Below are 19,082 nucleotides of genomic sequence, written 5' to 3' on the forward strand. Positions count from 1 at the left end.
GTCCCGTTATTATAGACTGTGCTCGTTACGCCTTTGATTCGAATGCAGGGAGATGCCACCTTGAGGCCAGCCCCGCCCCCCGCTCACGCACACGCACACGCAGGTGTCTGACGCCAGGCAAACTCCTTCTCACACACTGAAAACACATTATACTGGTAGTTTTGATGCCTTTGGACAAGTGCGGAGGTGATATGGATGCCGCGGCTTACAGTGCCACTAGGGCCGTCATAGACACTGCCATAAACACGGCTCTTCAGCTGTTCTGTCCACCTGGAAAGCCTCTAACAAAGGTGAGTCTCACTGTTCATTTCACAACCTCAACACTCGTTAAAGCTGTTCTTATAGATCCATGCATTGACCCATAGGCACCGGGCTGTATCAAAGACTGTTCAGGGAGGAGATCACAGGCAGCAGCGGCTAACAAAGATGGCGGATTAGCTGCTGGGCTACTCCAGTTTTTCATAAGCTTTAGCTGAAAAGTACCGTGGTTTTCCTCTGTATCCTGACCACCCTGAGCCAGACAACACAAGTCGCTATAAGTTAATTCAATTGCAAAACTTCTTTGCAAAGTTTTCGGTTATTTTTGTCCAGACGTGTCCTGTTAGAGATTCCTGGACTATTTTAACCAACTTCTTTATTTACGTTATTGAGTGAATATGAGTTATTAATAAAGTCAATGTGTTTGTCCAGTTTAGCAGTTAATTTGGACCTCGGTATGGGGTGGAGTTTTATTTAGTTCCTTAACTTTATTTATCAGAGACAATTCATATAAAAGTGACCTGCACACAAAGGCCATATTATGTTTGTGCAGGTTAGAGCGAAACTGGTCATTTCTACCTGCAGTCTCTGGACAAGCTGATGTCATAAATGGGGCACATGCCAATAATAAAATACTATGTATATTAATGCAGTGATAATCAATCAATAATCAAACTATAACCCCGTTCAGTCACCACATCCATGCACTATGAACATATTTGCAGCTCATGTTGCTGCATTCTTACAAGTCAGGTTCATGTGTACAAGATTGTTTGTTTAAAAGTCATTGTTTGGTCAGGCATGTGAACATTTTATCATTTATACATGACATGATTTCATGTGGGAGGCTTTCCCGGAGGCTTATGGCTTTGGAGCAGACCAAAAGAGGCTCTGCATCTTAGAACCCTGCGCTTATATAATAAATAAATAAATAATAATAAATAAAACATAGTACATGGTCACTGTTTACTTGTGTTATTGTGTCTTGCACTATGACCGAAACCTCAAAAGCGAGAATGTTCAAGATACAATAAAAAATTTAAGAAGCTTCATAAAATACATATGTTTGGTACCATATGAAAGGTCTTTCAGGAAAAAAATTATTCCACCTTTTTTTTTACAACCCACATGCAATAAATTACATGTGAAAATCGGACCATGTTGCGTTTCCTTGTTTTTAACAGGACCCTCACACATAACCTATTTCAAATTTTCATAATTTGGCAATTTTTTTTAACAGTTCTAGTACATATCTTGATTCTCAAAAAAATTCAAGGGTCTCCGACACCTACAACTAGGTTTAAAAAGGGGCTAAAAATGGTACGCCACGGAAATGAACAAGTTTTTTTTTTATTTTTAAGTTCATATAAAATGACAATGAGTTGAGATACTAAACTTTTGATAGATGTTATTTGAACACAGAGTAGAGAACTACAAGCCTACAAAATGTCAGCCCTCTGTGTGTGATACTTATGGAGATATCGACCTGTGAAAACGGCTGAGAAAAAATTATGTGATTTTGGGCCCGTAAATGGACACATACCCTCCTCATAAAATGAGCTGTAACTTATAAAGTAATGACTAAAATTTCACAGGGTTGGTACATGATAGTCAAGGACTATTTGGTAATTTTTTCAAAATTGTTTGAGATTGAAGTGCGTGGGCCATTTGTTGAAATGGCGTGGAATGACCCTTATATTATTTATAACCTAAGCATCTTCAGGTTTAAAACAACACACAACCATGACTAGCCTAAATCTAGGAAATCATTATCTTTCATATAATGAAAACAAGTGCTTGTATTTGTAAATAAAACTATATTACACATCAGCATTTATCATTCAAATCAATTCATGATTTTAATACAGGCCTATGGTTCAAGATTGGGCATGGTCATGCCCTAAGTGTACTTAAACACTGTTGTTTTCTCACAGCCAGTGTCACAGGGAGCAGTGGTGATAATGGTGGCTCAAGAGGCCACCAGAAAAATCCACAGTATCTTTGTGCAGCTGCTGAGGCGTGAGACCCAGGCCCTGCAGAACAGACTGAGCCTAGAGGAGACCCACAGGGGGAGCCAGAGAAGCAAACTGAGGCTAGATGAGAGCCACAGGAGGAGCATCCCAGAGGAGGGTCAGAGCACCTTGCAGGAGAGGGTCTGTGTAAGGAGCACTACTGAGCAAGCACCAGAGAAGACTTCTTCTGAGAAGCAAAGCCCACAAAATCCTGGTAATCATGAACAGTTTTCCTAATATTAATATTAATTTAAACATCAGATAAAGAGTAAACCACTATGTGATGACTGGATTGAAGACAAAAAAGAGGGTCTAGAGTCCAATAGCTAAAATGTTTAATTTTTGATTTTTATTTTTTTTTTATCAGAATTTTGTATGAAATGCATTAAATCTCTCATTTTCCACACGAAAGGTGAAGCGGCCTCCACCCAGCCATTATCTAGGTCCACCAGTCTAGATCCATCAGACCATACTCCTGTCTGGAACTAGAAACTCACAGTGGAATCTGTTACAGTGTAAAGAACTGATCTCTACACATTTTCTCTCTACAGACTCCACTGTCCAAGTTCAGAACAAGAAGTCTGCACAAACTGCAGGGGGCAGTGCTGAGCCGCAGTCTGCGCTGGTCTGTGAGCACTGCACAGGCATATTCACTCAACACAGCCACTTAGAGCTCCACCTGCAGGAACACTGTGACAACAAACCCAACCCCTTCAAGTGCAGCATCTGTGACAAGACGTTCAAGAACAAAGTGTATCTGAAGACCCACCAACAGCTACACAGTGACTCTAGACCTTTTTCCTGCTCCACCTGTGGGAAGGCCTTCAAGACCAAGTCGTACCTGAGTGCCCATGTGGCTGTGCACTCCGGACACAAGCCTCACCCGTGCTCTGAGTGCGGGAAGAGCTTTAGAAGCGCCTTCGCCCTCAAGAGCCACGAGAGCAGCCATTCAAGAGAGCAGCCCTACATGTGTTCCCAGTGTGACAAGAGCTTCAAGCTGAAGCGCTCTCTCCAGCTGCACCAGTCTGTACACAATGGCCGGAGCTTCAGCTGTGAGCTGTGTGGAGCCCGCTTCACCTTTCAGCAGAACCTCAAGCGCCACATGCGCATTCACAGCGGCGAGCGGCCCTTCAAGTGTCCCATCTGCAGCAAGAGCTTTGTCCAGAACAAGCTCAAGGCCCACATGCTCATTCACGGGGCTCCCAAGACCTTTATGTGTGACCTGTGCGGGCGCACCTTTCTCTACAACTTCCAGCTCCAGCGACATCAGAAGCAAGTCCATGAGAAGGAGCACCAGGGGGGAGTGAGAGGCAGGGGGCAGATTGGAGGTCAGAGCAGAGCGGGGCAGCGGCGGGTCATCCTGCGCCTGGACAAGACCACCCTGGACGTGACTCCCTTCAGCTGTGATACCTGTCACCGGAGCTTTGAGGATGCCAGCGCCCTGCACAAGCACCAGCTCATCCACTCTGACATGAAGCAGTACAAGTGCCATCTGTGTCCAAAGACCTTCTTCTACAAAGCCACATACAACTACCACCTGCGGCTGCACTCTGGTGAGCGACCCTTTCAGTGTGACATGTGTGAGAAGGCCTTCATCAACCAGCAGGCTCTGAAGAGCCACCGCCTGCAGCATACGGGGGAGAAACCTCACCAGTGCCAGCACTGTGGGAAGGCCTTCAGAGTCCAGGCCAACTACCGCAAGCACTTGCTCATACACTCAGGACACAAGCCATACGAGTGTGAGGTGTGTGGGGCACGCTTCAGACAGCTCACACATGTACAGTTCCACATGCAGGTGCACACAGGCCAGAGACCCTACTCCTGCTCCAGCTGTGGCCTAGGATTCTCTGACTCCCGCCTGCTCAAGAAGCACAGCTGTGGGATGCAGCAGCCCGGACTGTGGGCCCACCTGCCTCACTGAGCTCCCCTTACATGGAACATTCATCTAATCAACTGCTCCTCTAATTAGCAGCAAAAATATCTCCAACAACAAAAGGGTTGGGTTACAGTTCACACTGTCAACATAATTTATTTCAGCAATAAATCATTTTTAGATCAGAGGATATGGTTTTCTCCTATTTATGAGTGTTTTGTGGTTTTTACCCTGTAGAGGGCAGTATAGTGAAACATTTCCTGAATCATATTGATCAGCGCTGATAGAAGCCGCGGCTGCATCTCATTTCTCTTTCCCCAATTCTTTCTCTTTCATGATTCCTCACCTCGATTCTCCTTTTTTCAGCTGTCAATCAAATGTGTCATATTAATCGGTGTCCCAAAGAAAACCACAGAAGGAAGGAGTAACCATGAGGGAGGCTTCAGTAGGCAGCCATCAAAGAAAAGAATCAAACTTTATTAGTCTCAGTGAGGAGTTATATATCTCACACAGCGAATATCTCTTCGCTGTGTCTCCCCTGTGGGTGGCACTTCCTCACCCATTTCCTACAGGATCGAGGAGAGCGGTGCATCCAAAAATTGTTAAATGAACTTATTCCTGACATGCGTTATCATCCATCATGACAAGGACCATCCGAATTGATCAATGAGGTCAGGAAGGAGTAAGGAAAGAAGCAATTATGCTTCCTTTAGCATAGGAAGCTCGGGAGGTTCCTAACCAGCATTAAGGAGCTATGAGGAAACCCACAATCCACTGCGCAGATCAAACCAAACGTTTCCAAATACTCATTTACAAGCTATATACACAGATGCAAAATATTAATACAAATTTTCTGCATAAATAACATAAATTTACAATAATTTCTATAGAGCCACACCAGCTTGTTTGAGATTACAATGTGTTTAATGCAGTTTTGCACGCATTTGTTTATGATTTTACAGAAACAAAACTTTAAACCATGTGGCTCATTTACATAAACTGTAAGTGTTGAAAAAACATCTCGTTCCATGTGCACTGATGTGGTTCAGCTTCTGTAGGACTAAAGGACATGACTCAGTGGAATACACTGCTCACTGCTGTTTGGATCCATCAGATGCCGCCAGATTGCTTCTCAGATTCTCCAGGAGCTCAGTGATACCCTTACACAGATCTGGGAGGACATCCCACAAGACTCCATCTGTCACATTAGGAGCGGTCATGACATTGTCAAACATGCAGACAAGCACATGAGGGCCACATAAGATATTGAGAAGCATTTTGAGTTGCAGAAATAAATTTTGGCCAAACCTGACCTGACCTGCCACATCATTATTTCACTTTGATTTTCAGGAAGTGTATAAAGTTAAGCCCTTGGTAGACTGAACATTTCATTCCCTTTAAATGAGGTTACATCCTTTTTTTCTTCCCAAGACAGTCCCCTGTCCATATTTGTATAGATATCTAACATGTTTTTCCCATACAGATCTGATGTGTTTTCAAGGTGTTCCTGGCCTTAAGCTATGTTGGTGGAGTGTTACTTACAGGGCAGGCAGTCATCTACTAGATCTATGGATTTATAGTTGACCTCATGATATAGCTCTCAGAGGTCAGCAAAAAGGAGAAGGAAGGACAAGGGTCTCAATTCTTCCTTCTCAATTCTCAATATTTTATCTATGTCTGCCTTCTGAAGCCTCCTTCATTCCGTGGTTTTCTTTGGGACACCACTTAATATTTGATTGACATCTGAAAAATGGAGAGGAATCAAGGAGAAGGAAGTAAGGAAAGAGAATTGAGCGGCCAAGGAAGGAGGTATGTTTGCCCATTTTTGGATGGAGGCTAGGCGCCCTCCGCTTGGATTCGTACTGGATGGTTTAGGCCTGTTCTACCTTCTTTAGATTAGCCTTAGTTTCCAATAAGCCTAAGAGCTGACACGTGGTGATTTGATGCGATGATTTTTGAGACAAAATAGAAATGTTCAAAAGCTAAATGGAAGGGCAGTGTGCCTATCATAGCCTGTCTGGTGCAAATTTCAATCCACTCTCGTACGATAGGGGGCGGTAATGAGCAGTTGGTCGGTTGCCGCCCGTCCGAAAACCAGAGGCAGAGAATGGTAAAACAGAAGAAGAGCAAGGAGCAAAACAAACCGAAAGGAAGCTAGCACACCAACAGATCCCCCGTGTCTAAAGCATTAACGGCTCCAACGCGTCAGCGCCAGCTCAGAGCCGTGCCCACGCAGTGTCCGAGCAGTGTCCGAGAGGCGAATGCACTCCGGTGAGCGACCGGAGCGAGCTACACACCATGGTGGAGGTAGAGGCACAAGTGGCGGCCATCCTGGAGATGATGGTGAGCGCAGCGGTGTCAGAAGTGACCAAAGTGGTGGATGGCAGCGCGTTTGTGCCGGAGGACTGTGTGAGCACGGCCGCACCCGTGGACCAGAAGGTGAGGGTTCTAAACTGACCTTCAGCACACTTCTCTTGTTTTGGGAAGTCTCATGTTTGGATTTGCTTGCGGCCCAGGTTTTCCACCTCAGCCTCTGCTTGACCGCTCTGGCGCAGGACGCAGTGGAAAAGCTCTGCCTCCTGTTCCACGAGTGCTCCTCCGTGCTCCAGTCCAAGGTAGGCCTAACGTTTGCCTTTACAGAGATGTGAGGGTCAGGTCTATGTTCCCTCGTACCCCCTTTCTGGGAGTAGCGCGGAGTAGAGTATGCGCTCCTCCACGTTGAGAGGAGCAGCTGAGGTAGCTCGGGCATATGTTCTGGATGCCTCCTGTACGGCTCCCTGTGGAGGGGTTCCGGGGATATTCCCCAGGGCCCGCTGGAGGGACTGTGATCTCATCTCAATTCTCTTTCCTTGCTTCCTTTTCCTTGATTCCTCCCCTCAATCCCACAGGAAATGACTGAAGAAGTCCTGGCCACAGAGGAGACACATTGAGGAGAGTGGAGCAAAGGAAAGAAGCAGGGGGAGACATGAGCTGAGGGTGAATGGGACACACTTTCCGCAGGCGCTGGTTCTGTTCAAAATGGCCCTGCAGTGAGAACTTTACTAAGGATTACTTCAGGACTTTTAAATCAAATTCAAACTAACATATTTATTTTTTCAGATAAATGTAGTATAACATATTTTATGTGACATGTCAAAAATTATTTTCTGTTGTCCCTGTAGTTGTATAGCTGCAACAATGCAGACTACACTGTGAGATAAATGCACTTTGAGTATTTGATCTGATGTCTGCCTCCTAAACCCTCCCTCATGTTTCCTTTGTGGTTTTTTTCCCTCGTTTCCTCTGAGATTTGGTACACTGCTTAATCTGGAGCATTTGACTGACAGCTGAAAAAGGAGAGGAGAAGGAGACGAGGAAAGAGAATTGACACGGCCTTTATCTCAGTTGGCTTGGAATGCCTCTGGATCACCGCGGTAGAGCTGGAGGAAGTGTGTGGGGTGAAGGAACTTGGGTAGTTCCTGCTGTCCACACATCCCGGCCTTGGTTATATAAGTGGAAGAAAAGTGATATTAATTTATTTATTCAGAGAAAATAGATGACGATTTTTGGACCATAAAAATACCTTTAAGGCAGTTGAATCCCTATTCAGTCAACAGCATGTCTGATCTCTCTAGTTTTAATACCCTATTCTTATAGAACTGTCAGTGTGTGTGCTGTGGTGCGGGTGACTGAGGTGAGTGTTTGTGGTGCGGGTGACTGAGGTGAGTGTTTGTGGTGCGGGTGACTGAGGTGAGTGTTTGTGGTGCGGGTGACTGAGGTGAGTGTTTGTGGTGCGGGTGACTGAGGTGAGCGTTCATGTTGTGGTGCAGGTGACTGAGGTGGAGGAGCTGAGGCTGAGGCTGGAGGCAGCAGAGAGACACGTCACAGCCCAGGGAGCCCCGCAGCGCAGAGGTACAAGCCACCACCCAAACGCAGCAGATGTGTCATGCGTAGATTTCATTCCATCACTGTTACCTAGCAACTGTAATGTTAACAAGTGCTTAAACCTGTTCAAATGACACACTAATTATGATGAAGTTGCAGTGTTGATGGCTATGGGCAACAACAATGACAAAGTGTGTGTTTTTTTTTTTCCTTTTTATTGCCTAATTTCTGTGTATGGAACTATGTTTTTCACCTCACAAGAAGTATTTCCTCAAAGCACAAACTCAGAAACATGTGATTTAAGGAGAAAAAGGTTCATTTCAACAGAGTCTGATCCTAAGTCTGTGTCAGTGAGAAATGTGTGTGTGCAATGTCCCTGTGGTTTAACTCTTCACTGTTTTATTCCTGGTGTTACCTTGATTTTCTTGTTTTAAATGCCAGGTGAACTTATTTAGCATACTTGTAGACTTTTATATGTGTTATTAAATGGTTACAGCTCTCACATTTTAGGTGTAGTGTTTTGAGCTCATGAAATGTCATTACTCACATTGACACTAATAAAGTTCCAATGGTTGTGATGTCATCTACATGAGCTCGGCTGCAGTAAATAGGCATATGCTACTTAATATTTGCAGATTTTACTTCTAATCCAGAGTCTGTATCCTGTCTTCCACAGTGGTGATGATCTGTGACACGGCCTTAAAGCGCATGCCTTTTTTCAAGAGGTGGAAGTCCAAGAAGGTAAGCCCCCCATTCCCTTAGAGCAGCAGATGGACAGCTATCTCTGCCCAGGCTGAGGCCCATTAAGATAATTTTCCCAAAATTTATTACTTTTAAAGATGCCATATTATGCAAAATTGACTCTTTTAGAATGTTGTTACCTCCTCAAAAACATATCTTGAGTATGGTGTGGTGTTTTGTTTCATTCACACATGTTTGAGTAAGCCTGCATTATTAATCTGTCCACATCTCCAGTGCTCAAAATACTGTTTAAATTGTGTTTATTAAGAATATTTTTATTATATCCAATGCATTTGTATATATCTTTATTATATCCAATGCATTATTGTTGTTCTTCAAATATAAATTCATATATAACCCATTATTAGTTCACGATTACTTTTAGTTTGACCTTATTTACCCTATACCCTTAATTTCTTTTATTATAATTTTTATTTCTATTCTTAAAGTGCATTGTTTAAAGTGATCACTGCCTGTGGCAATTCTGCTGTGGCATCACACAGACCAAGAGTTTTCAGATTCTCTGAGCCTCGCAGGTACAAGAGAATTAAAAGCTGAGCTATGGTCCAGAAAAAGCATTCTGGCGTGGGATGTGCCCTTGTTCAGATGCTCATATATGGAGTTCAGAGCAAGAGCAGTCAGACTTTATCTTATATTGATGCACCACTTTATTTCTTATAGATTCATGATCTATAAAATATTTTATAGTTCGATTCAAACGCTGACAATGGGCTTTGATTTTGGCACAAAGTGATACTCTTCACAATGTACTTAAAGGCTATTCTGGACTGGGCAAAGTCCCAGTACCCGAAGCTCCACTGCAGTAACAGTGTGAGGTTTACTGTCACAAAAGTTTCATTTACAGAGGAGCTGGGTTATTCTGTGTCTGTCACAGGAGAGGGTCCAAAGGGTCACAGCAGAGGATGAGGAAGTGGAGGCTGCTCCTTCAGATGTGCCGTCAGGGAGTGAGGAGGGCCCTGTCCAGGAGGGTCCGACACAGGAGGACCCTAGTGAGCACCCTATCAATGAGGAGGAGCCTACAGAAGAGGGGCCTACTGAGGAGGAGGGTCCTATTGCAGAGGACAGTCACAACCATGGCAACCATGAGCAGGTCTACACTGCACACAGCCATTGTGACAGACTGTAGTATTGATGTTTGTTATATAGTAAAAGTACTGCTTTGAAATAAAAGAATAAATACACTTTTTTGGTCTCAGCCACATGAAGGAATGTGAACTTCTTTGTGTTTCAGGGTGAAGAGACCCTGGGGCTCTTTAATGCTGACACAGACTACATAACCAGACTGGTGAAGATTGCAGTCAGGGGGGGTCCTATGAAGGCTTCCAAGAGATGTAGAACAGCAAGGCCCAGTGGCCCTGGCCCCTCCGAGGCCCTCAGCTGCTCTGTGTGTGAAAAGGTCTTCACCAGACAGAAAGCTTTAGATGGGCACATGTTGCAGCACACTGGTGAGAAGTCTTTCTGTTCTCAGGCCTGTGAAAGCCTCTAGGGATGTACCCATCCGACACTGATATTGGATATCGGCACCAATACTGAAGAATTAGCTTCCAAAATTGGTTTATATCTTGGTTTGATTTATAAATTTATTTAATAATTTGTTGTTCTGTAGTCACTTGAGAGATAACCGCTACATAACATAAAAACAGATAACAACTGCATAACAAGTTTGGATCAGTTTTGTCTTTTTGTTTTCAGTCTCTGCTCTGGTATCAGTTGATATCGGGTATTGGCAGATATTTAAAGCCATAGTTTCAAAATTGGTATTGGAACAGAAAAAGCTGGATCAGTGCATCCCTAAGCTCTACACTGTCACTATTCATTTTCAATGTATTTTACAGAGCTCAAAATGACTACAGCTGTCGCCTCGCAGGGCATATCAAAAGAATTGATTTAACAAACACAAAGTCTGAAAATCAAACAGTGAACATCTAACAGTGAAATAGACAAGTACATGGAAAAGTGTCGCAGAGAGCCCTCTGTCCTTAGACCCTCCTGCTGGAACAACTCCCAACAAAACCCAGTGTGAAAAAGAGAAACCTCGAGGAGAACCAAAGTGAAGGAGAGATCCTTTCCTGTTTCACTGATTACATTACGCCAAACTCCAGCGCCAAAATGACCTAATGTAATCAACGAAATAAATAAATTAAAAATATTAAGGCAAAAAGTAAAATATTAACGGCACACAACAGCACAAGCAAAATGGAAAGAATGTAATGTTTTGCGAATTTTTTGCATGTTTAAACATTTTTGGGGGTGATGTCATCGGCCGAAAATAGCTAATAGCTAATAGCTAAGATCCATAAAAACACAAACAAACTTTTTGTAGCACTAAACAACACAAACAAAGCACAAATTACTGACACAATTTTGGACCATTTTAGAGCAGTTTGATGCTTCCTAGGGGGCTGGCTGACCCTAATTTGACCTATAAAATAATCGTTAAAGAGTCACAAATGAAACTTTTTGCAGCACAAAAACAGCACAAACAAAGCACAAATGACTGACATAGTAGGTTTGCGTTTGATGGGGGGCCAACCTCACTCAGGTTTCCCTCCACACTCTGTGGTGTTAGAGCAGCCTTAAGTCTCTGGTCCATTTCTGTAGAGGGTTTGGATAACCACATGCATAAGAAGGGCAGGCTTCAAAATGGACATGGTCCCACTGACAATATCAGTCAAAAGTGTGGACACACCTTGTGTCTTTATTTGACTGTGACTGGACTATGACTTTGTAATGTAGTAAATAAAATTCAAAATAATTCCAGACTGCTTTAAGATTTTAGATTTTTTAAACCCTGACAAGGCACAGCTGTGAAGTGAAAACCATTTTATTTTACATCATGAAGCTCATTTAAAGAAAACCAAGGGTTTGCACAGCAAATGGTGGATACTTTGAGGATTTAAATATAAAAAATGAAAAATATTTCACTTTCTTTTCTTAGCTACATAATTCCATATATCTTGCTTCATGTCTTCTGTATGTATATAAAATGTAGAAAATTGTAAACATGAAAAAAAGAAAATGATGAATGAGAAGGTGTTTCCAAACTTTTGAATGGTAGTGTGATCTTCTTAAATTTAAAGTTACTGTGACTGCCACTGTAAAGTTGTGTGTGCATGTGTGCCCATGTGTGTTGTCAGGGGAGCGGCTGCACCTCTGTGATGTCTGTGGGAAGAGCTTTACACAGAAGCAGAGCCTGACCACGCACCAGAGGATCCACAGCACCCTGAGACCCTTTAGCTGCCCCACCTGCGCCAAAACCTTCCACCGCAAATACCAAATGAGGCGTCACATGGTCCTGCACACAGGCCAGCGCAACTACAAGTGTCAGTACTGTGACAAGGCCTTCACCAATAACAACAACCGCAACCGTCACGAGCTGATTCACACCGGAGAGAAGCCCTATAAGTGCGACGTGTGCGGCCGCTGCTTCAACCAGGTACCGCAGGCCCAAGGCTATGTGTGCACGGCTACGTTTTATTCGACCATTTTAGATGGAGAGAAGTTATTCACTTAAGTTATTTGGTTTAAGATGACATCACAACATTCTATAGGACAATAAGATTTAATACAGATGGGGGGGCAGCTAAAATGAATATGGTTATGTAGATTTTGGTTGCAATTAAGTGAGTTCTTGGATCTAGTAACTAAGAGAAATTATCAGGTTCAGCATTAGCCATGAAATATCATTCACAAAGTACAACATTATCAATAGGGAACACTGTCTCTTGTTCCCATCTGGGACTATGTCATCATCACATTCTAGAATTTGGAAACCACCAATACAATTATGCTGATCAATAATAGGACAGACAGACAGACAGTCCTACAAAGAAAATGTGTTGTCAAATCATAACTATTGTGAAATTTAGACAGTTTTAGATCTTGTTAATGTTGTGGTTGCTTGTTAACATACATCTACATATGTCATATCTTCTGCCCGTGTCCAATCAGGAAGCAAAATTAATAACTTAACTTAGGTCGCAAATCTAGAAAAAAATGGACAAGATCTGTAAATCTTAAATCTAATGACTATGTTGTAGAGCACGATAGGTTAAACTACTAATTTCTGCCCTGCCAATGTGTCCCACAGATTTAGACTTATCTTTTTTGTTCATAGTCAGTTGTTGAAAAATTAAGAAATATTCTCCTCCAACAGTCTAGTTCTCTGAAGGACCACCAGCATCGTCACTCTGGAGGCAAACATTTTAAGTGCTATTGCGGCAAGGCCTATTCCCAGAAGAGCTCCCTTCGCATGCACACCAAGACCCACATGAAGATCTCTCAAACCTGGGATGGCACCATCTCCTGTGTGGCCTGTGGTACTACTACAGAGAGCAGAGAGAGTCTGCAGGACCACCTGGGCACGCACCGCTTCCCCTGCTCCTGTGTGCTCTGTCAGCAGCCTCTGGACTCCCTGTGTGAGCTGCACATGCACCAGCACAAGCACAGACGGCTACAGCCCAACCATTGCCACATCTGCAACAAGACCTTCCAGTCGTACACCTACCTCCAGGTCCACATCCGAGGACACCGGGGAGAGAAGCCCTTCGCTTGCCTCACCTGTGGACGTAGATTTTTACAGAAGGCTGCCCTCCAGACCCACCAGGTACTCACCTCTTTTTGTCTAGGTCTTTAAGAGCATTTCACATAGGGCTGTGCCAAAAATCAAAATATCAATAGATCGGGATTTAAACTTAGGTTGATCTTGATGATAAGACAAGCACATTTGAATCGACAGCTGGTCTACAGCCATCGTGTGACAGTAAGGGCACGTGATGCTGAAGGAGTCATCACTCTGTTGTTTAGGATAAAACTGACTTATGAGTTCTCACATTTCATAAGTTTTGACCATAGACTGTGTAAAAGAAGTGGAATAAGCGAGTCTGACGTCACCGATATTGTCCAGTGCCGCTCAAATGAGGCTCACAATGCTAACGATTACAGGACTGAATCTGGAGCCAGGCTATGTTATGAATAGGACTTTTTTGACAGACAAAATAGCAAAAAAAGAATTCAGGATCATGTAGAGCGGGTTAATACGAACATTTTAAGACCAAAAGGATGAGGCTCACTGCAGCAGGTACAGAGAGGGGCGACGAGATCCCAATGTAAGTCAGTTGGAGCCAGGGTCAGAAGGAGCTGGAAGAGCCTCCTGAGGAACTTCCTATTTGGCACGCGGCTAGCGCGTTAGCTATGTCCACTCATATAGAACATCTATGCTTTTGACTTAAATCTGCACAATTTTAAAAGTTCAGTGTCTCGTTCCCTCTGCCTGTATGTGTGCGGTGCCATCTGCCCAACTCCCCCTCCCTGCTTCTCTCTGATCCAGCTGCAGCTCCTCACTTTTTCTCCTCTTTCTCTCCTCTTGTGTTTCTTATCTAAATATCTAGGAATTATTCTGGAACCAGATTTATGTTTTAAAAAGCACATTAAAAAGTTAACAAACACTATAAAATTTTACATGGCCAATTTCAGGTACTCCCTAATTATTGAAGTCTCAGGTGCCTGTCTAAATGTGAAATGTTACTTCATTTCATTCATTTATTTATTTGTTTGAGCCAGGTACAACAAAAATCAAAAACAATAACAAAAAGTAGTGATATGTACATGAACATATTTGGGATCTGGTGCTCAAAAGGAGTAGCATGAAGTTTAAAAAACTTTTAGAGTCCTACCCTGTTTCCAAATGTGAAACAGAACATTTTAAGTTTTGAAAACCTGATAAATCTATGCAATGTTTGTCTGCTGTTTAAGATCATTTATGATACTGCTGCTCCTCCGCTAAAGCAGTTTATTTATTTATTTATTTATTTATTTGAGACAGGGACAGTGCACAATTTTCACATTAACCTTGACAGGAGAGATGCATTGTACATCAGGTTGTAGCATCAGTGCTAATTTCCACCTGTAGTCCCTGGACAGGTTCATTGATTGATTGTATTTAACTGACCTTGACTATCAACTGTTCTGGAGACCTGTAGCATGTTTTGGGTTGATGGGGGAAACCGGAGCACCCGGAGGAAACCCATCCAGACACAGGGACAAACATGCAAACTCCACACAGAAAGGCCCTTGGCGACCTGGGGATCGAACCCAGAACCTTCTTGCTGTGAGGCATGAGTGCTAGCCACTCAGCCACCAGTTTGTTTCCCTGAGCTCTGAAACAATCTCCCGAGTCACTCGATCCACGGTGCGCGGCGAGTGCAGAATCAGTACAAAATAATGTATATTGTGCACTGTCCCTGTCTCATTAATTAATTAAACTAAACCTGACTCACCTCAGGCACCTCTTCCAGGGTTCCCAGGCCAGCCAGTGTGTCCTGGGTTTTCCCTGGGTCCTCCTCCCGGTGGGACATACCTAGAACACCTCCTAAGGTATTGTAAGGGTATTGTAAGTAAGGAAGTCTGTGTTCTGGATCCCAGGCAAACTATTGACCGTAACTGATTAGGAACGATAGACATCACTTTGGCATTTTAGTCACAGAAAAAAGTAAGTGTTATGTCACTACAAAGCATTTAACATATTGTGTGTGGGGGGGTGGGTTTGTGTGTGTTTGTGTGCAGGTTGTTCACACTGGAGAGAAGCCCTTTTCCTGTCAGACGTGTGGTCACAAGTTTTCATATAAGGTCTCCCTGAAAGCCCATCAGGTATTGGTTTGTTTGGTGTATTTATATTTGGTGAGGACAGTGCATGTTTTCATGATCTCAAAATCTATCAAACACGTTAGAAAAAAATTATAATAACAAAACAGAACAAAACATAACCAAAGCAAGGTACAGTAGACAGAAAGAGAGAGATTTAAAATCTTATATTACACAAAATTGACTCTTGTGAGCTTGAGACATGTTATAATTGGAGCCCAACCGATATATCGGTTGGCCGATATTAGTGGCCGATATGGGCCCCTGATATGGGCCAATATTTCATATGGTCATGTTATATGTCGTTATAAAGCCTAGACTCTCTACATTATGTTAATTTAATCCAATTTGCATTACATTACATTTACATCAGTATTTATCTACGGAGTCATTTGTGTGTGTGTCAGTACTGTCCCTGAACACCCCCCCAGAGCCATGTCACTCGTGCACTTACACCCGCAGACATAGCTCCAAAATCAGAGATTTTTTTTTTTTTACGGACAATCGGTTTGAGTCTGGATTACAAGGACATTTCTTAGTGCAGACTCGTGATGTGAGGAGGAGCCTGTGTGAGCGCTGAGTGTTGGAAATATGTCGACTTTGCAGCTAGTTTTGGTCATTTGTTATTGGTTAGTGATTAGCTGCTGTAGTTCCCGCACATAAACAGGCTGTTTTCTATTGGCCTGTTGTAAAGTTAAATTGTCCATATATTTGTTACTGGACCTGCACTGATATGTAAATGAGCTGTGAATAGACGTGTGAATGATGAGATTTACACATATAATTAATTACTGTGGCACGCAGCATTAACAGCTAAAGGCTAATAGCGATAGTTTACTTTCTTCACTAGCTAGTAGTGATGGGTGGGTCGCAAACGAAACGGCTCTTAGAGCCGGCTCTTTGAAGCGAACAACAGGAGCCTGTTCCTTATTGGGAGCCGTGTTTTCTATTTTTCTCACTTTTTTTCTCTTCAAGTCGCGTGCAGACTCGTGGTAGTTTGACAGCGGCAGTGGCTGAAAACAAAACTTTCAGAAATCTGCGTGTGTATAGGAGAGAAAAAACACGCATGTTCGTCTGCAGTTCAGCATAAAATAAATAAACCAAGACTAATCTTGGGCTCGAGAGACGGAGAGAGATAGAGACTGCGTCCCGACACTCAGTCCTGGTTCAGTTCTGGTTTAGTCCTGTTTTACACATGGTTTAGATCTGGTTTAGACCTGCTTTAGTCCTGCTTTAGTCCTGCTTTAGTCCTGCTTTAGTCCTGCTTTAGTCCTGCTTGCAACAAAACAATCTGAAGAGCCCCTTGGGAGCTGAAAGAGCCAGCTGCTTTTAGTGAGCCAAGCCAAAAGAGCTGGTTCTCTAAAAAGAACTGAAATACCCATCACTAGCTGCTAGAATGTGATGCACAAATGCCATTAGGCTGAACTACTGTCTGTAAATAAGATGTAAAAAGGCAGAATAACAATAAATGTTGCCTAAATAAACCCAATTTAAAATCCACTAGAGCCAAACCTAAGTTTTTTAAACAATTCAAGATTCACAGTGAATTTTTACATCACTAAATATATTGGCGATTATATCGACTATCAGCAGCTCCAACTCCATTTTTATCGGTATCATATCAGCCCCAACAAAATCTATATCGGTCGGGCCCTAGTTATAATGTTGTTAGCTCCTCAAAAACAGACCTGGAGTTGTTTTGTTTCATTCACATATGTTTGAGTAAATCTTTATTATTAGTCTGCTAGCTCAAAATTCTCTGTTCCACCTTGAAAGGTGGATGTGATGTTTCAAGTCAACAGCTCCTTTTGCCTTACCTCATTTGTGAAATGGTAATGATCCTCACATAGGCTCTACTCTGCCTCCTAACCCGTGACCCTATGTGTTCTTTGCCATTGTATTTTTCTCCTTCTCTGACTGAGATCTCTCCTCTCAGCACATGGCGTGTTCGTGACTCTGAATAGTCCAGATTCTGATGATTTGACTACTACATGCATTGACAGTTATTTAGTTGTTTAGTTTAAGATTGAATGCGATGAGCTATTTGAGCTCTAGGATGATGTGCTGTGGTCTAACCTGCTCTGTGTGACTGTGCAGGCACTGCACACTGGAGAGCTGCCCTTCCCCTGTAAGAGCTGTGACCGGAGGTTTGCACATCCATACTCTCTCAGGAAACATCAGGTATGCAACCTCACTACCAGGAGCTTTTTACAAGAGTATGATGTAAATGGGACAACAATAGTATGAAAAGTAATAGTGGAGCTTGTGAAAGTGTCTAACTTCTGGACTTGTTGGTTCAGGCAAAGAGGTAATAGAGTAGCCAATAATTGTAAGAGTAACACTGCTTCAAAATAATATTACACAAGTAATAGTGGTAAAGTAGTGGTCCAAGAAATTACTCAAGTAAAGGTATAAAAAAGTATTTGGGAAATTTACTACTGAAGTAACTGAGTAACTGTCAGGATGCAATATCTGATTTATAATGTGTAAATGTAATAGGAAGGGCTAAGAGACACAAATGTCAAAATCATTTCATACTGTCAACATAAAGCTTCTGTAAACAAAACTTTTACTCAAGGATACTGTTACTTTAATAAAAATATTACTCAAGTAAGGGTTTGCTCTTAGAAAAGTACTCTGAAAATACACTTTCTTTAAAAAAGTTACTCACTTAAATGTACACCCACATGTATTTAGTTGGTGCACACTGGAGACCACCCCTTCACCTGTCCGACCTGCGGGAAGAGCTTCAGTAATCCATCCAACCTGCAGAGGCACTGTCGCACCCACAACAGAGAGAAGCCCTACCACTGCCCCTTGTGCGGGCGCAGCTTCAGTCAGAGCTGTGCCCTGAAGGCCCATCAGCGCACCCACAGCGGGCACAAGGCCTACGAATGTGAGCACTGTGGAAAAAGCTTCTCCTACCAGCGCAGCCTCAGGGACCACAAGTACAAGTGTGTGTGACCACTGGTACAGGTGACCCACTATGCCTGTTTCACTGGGGAACGTGTCTCTGTGTGTACTGTGTGTATTGTGTAGCTGAGCTCTGCACAAGTTTTTCGTACGAGGACTTTGACATGTAACAATAAACATGCCTTATCTTCTTTTTTACTGGCCACATTCATTTAGAAAATGATTACAATGAGAAGGTTGTTGGTGTTTACATGGAACACAGATTTGGAATGGCTCAGTGGATTGTGTAGGGCTCTTATGGAGGAGAAGCCTGCGTAAAGTACAATGCTCTGTTCATGGAAGCCAAAAGTGCGTTGTACTCATAGGGTCAGTGCCTGTGAACGTGCCCAGACCTGCCCTACTCTCCAGTCCATTTGAGTATTGATGTTCCACAGCCTGATGTGCACTCTGCTCCAGGCTCTGCTCACACCCTCCTCTGTCTGTGCACCATAGTGCACAGTCACTGCTCCACCCACCACAGTGCAGAGCCGAGCTGGCGTTATATCGCCTTTATACTCATTATAGTGCTGTTAGCGCATGAGTGACCGCTGTTTCCCACACTCCACAAAGACATCTGTTACTGGTCTATAAATTGCCCCTTTTATTAAATGTGAGAATAATTGTTTTGTCAACCTCTATGAGTAGAGTAGACACGCACACACACAGGGTCCTAAGGCACAAGTGAATGGTTGATCCGCCTCTACCAACAACAAATGAGA

At 43.1% G+C, this 19,082-nt stretch overlaps 2 protein-coding genes across 7 annotated transcripts; both read left to right on the plus strand.

Moving 5' to 3' along the window:
- The first annotated feature begins 15 nt into the window (after positions 1-15).
- On the plus strand, positions 16-4,330 carry LOC110172718 (zinc finger protein 235-like). Of its 2 annotated transcripts, none has more exons than XM_055147759.1 (3): positions 16-290; positions 2,193-2,484; positions 2,822-4,330. In XM_055147759.1, exons 1-3 carry the CDS (start codon positions 165-167, stop codon positions 4,189-4,191), a joined length of 1,788 nt encoding a protein of 595 aa, XP_055003734.1. In that variant the 5' UTR covers positions 16-164; the 3' UTR covers positions 4,192-4,330. The 2 variants fall into 2 exon arrangements, with proteins under 2 accessions (XP_055003734.1, XP_055003735.1); XM_055147760.1 differs by having other exon boundaries at positions 2,268-2,484.
- Positions 4,331-6,227: 1,897 nt separating this feature from the next.
- LOC110172717 (zinc finger protein 883-like) lies at positions 6,228-18,520 on the plus strand. Of its 5 annotated transcripts, XM_055148070.1 has the most exons (12): positions 6,543-6,582; positions 6,660-6,758; positions 7,032-7,816; positions 7,873-8,034; positions 8,684-8,748; positions 9,644-9,859; positions 10,001-10,214; positions 11,907-12,205; positions 12,926-13,375; positions 15,334-15,417; positions 17,509-17,592; positions 18,109-18,520. In XM_055148070.1, the coding sequence occupies exons 5-12, from the start codon at positions 8,689-8,691 to the stop codon at positions 18,373-18,375; spliced, it is 1,674 nt and encodes a 557-aa protein (XP_055004045.1). In that variant the 5' UTR covers positions 6,543-6,582; positions 6,660-6,758; positions 7,032-7,816; positions 7,873-8,034; positions 8,684-8,688; the 3' UTR covers positions 18,376-18,520. The 5 variants fall into 5 exon arrangements, 3 of the variants coding, with proteins under 3 accessions (XP_020794309.1, XP_020794310.1, XP_055004045.1); XR_008631492.1 differs by lacking the exons at positions 7,032-7,816; positions 18,109-18,520 and adding an exon at positions 15,066-15,144 and having other exon boundaries at positions 6,228-6,582; positions 7,953-8,034; positions 17,509-17,523; XM_020938650.2 differs by lacking the exon at positions 7,032-7,816 and having other exon boundaries at positions 6,229-6,582; positions 7,953-8,034.
- The last annotated feature ends 562 nt before the right edge of the window (positions 18,521-19,082 follow it).

Source organism: Boleophthalmus pectinirostris, unplaced genomic scaffold (assembly GCF_026225935.1).
Source record: "Boleophthalmus pectinirostris isolate CB_2022bp ecotype Guang Dong unplaced genomic scaffold, ASM2622593v1 HiC_scaffold_9, whole genome shotgun sequence".
Classification (NCBI taxonomy): domain Eukaryota; kingdom Metazoa; phylum Chordata; class Actinopteri; order Gobiiformes; family Gobiidae; genus Boleophthalmus; species Boleophthalmus pectinirostris.

Coding starts and splice junctions, on each gene's coding strand:
- LOC110172718 (XM_055147759.1), top strand. CDS start 165: ATGCCTTTGGACAAGTGCGGAGGTGATATGGATGCCGCGGCTTACAGT. Junction 291..2,192: donor CTGGAAAGCCTCTAACAAAG/GTGAGTCTCACT, acceptor GTTTTCTCACAG/CCAGTGTCACAGGGAGCAGT. Junction 2,485..2,821: donor GCAAAGCCCACAAAATCCTG/GTAATCATGAAC, acceptor TTCTCTCTACAG/ACTCCACTGTCCAAGTTCAG.
- LOC110172717 (XM_020938650.2), top strand. CDS start 6,442: ATGGTGGAGGTAGAGGCACAAGTGGCGGCCATCCTGGAGATGATGGTG. Junction 6,583..6,659: donor CCGCACCCGTGGACCAGAAG/GTGAGGGTTCTA, acceptor CTTGCGGCCCAG/GTTTTCCACCTCAGCCTCTG. Junction 9,860..10,000: donor ACCATGGCAACCATGAGCAG/GTCTACACTGCA, acceptor TTTGTGTTTCAG/GGTGAAGAGACCCTGGGGCT.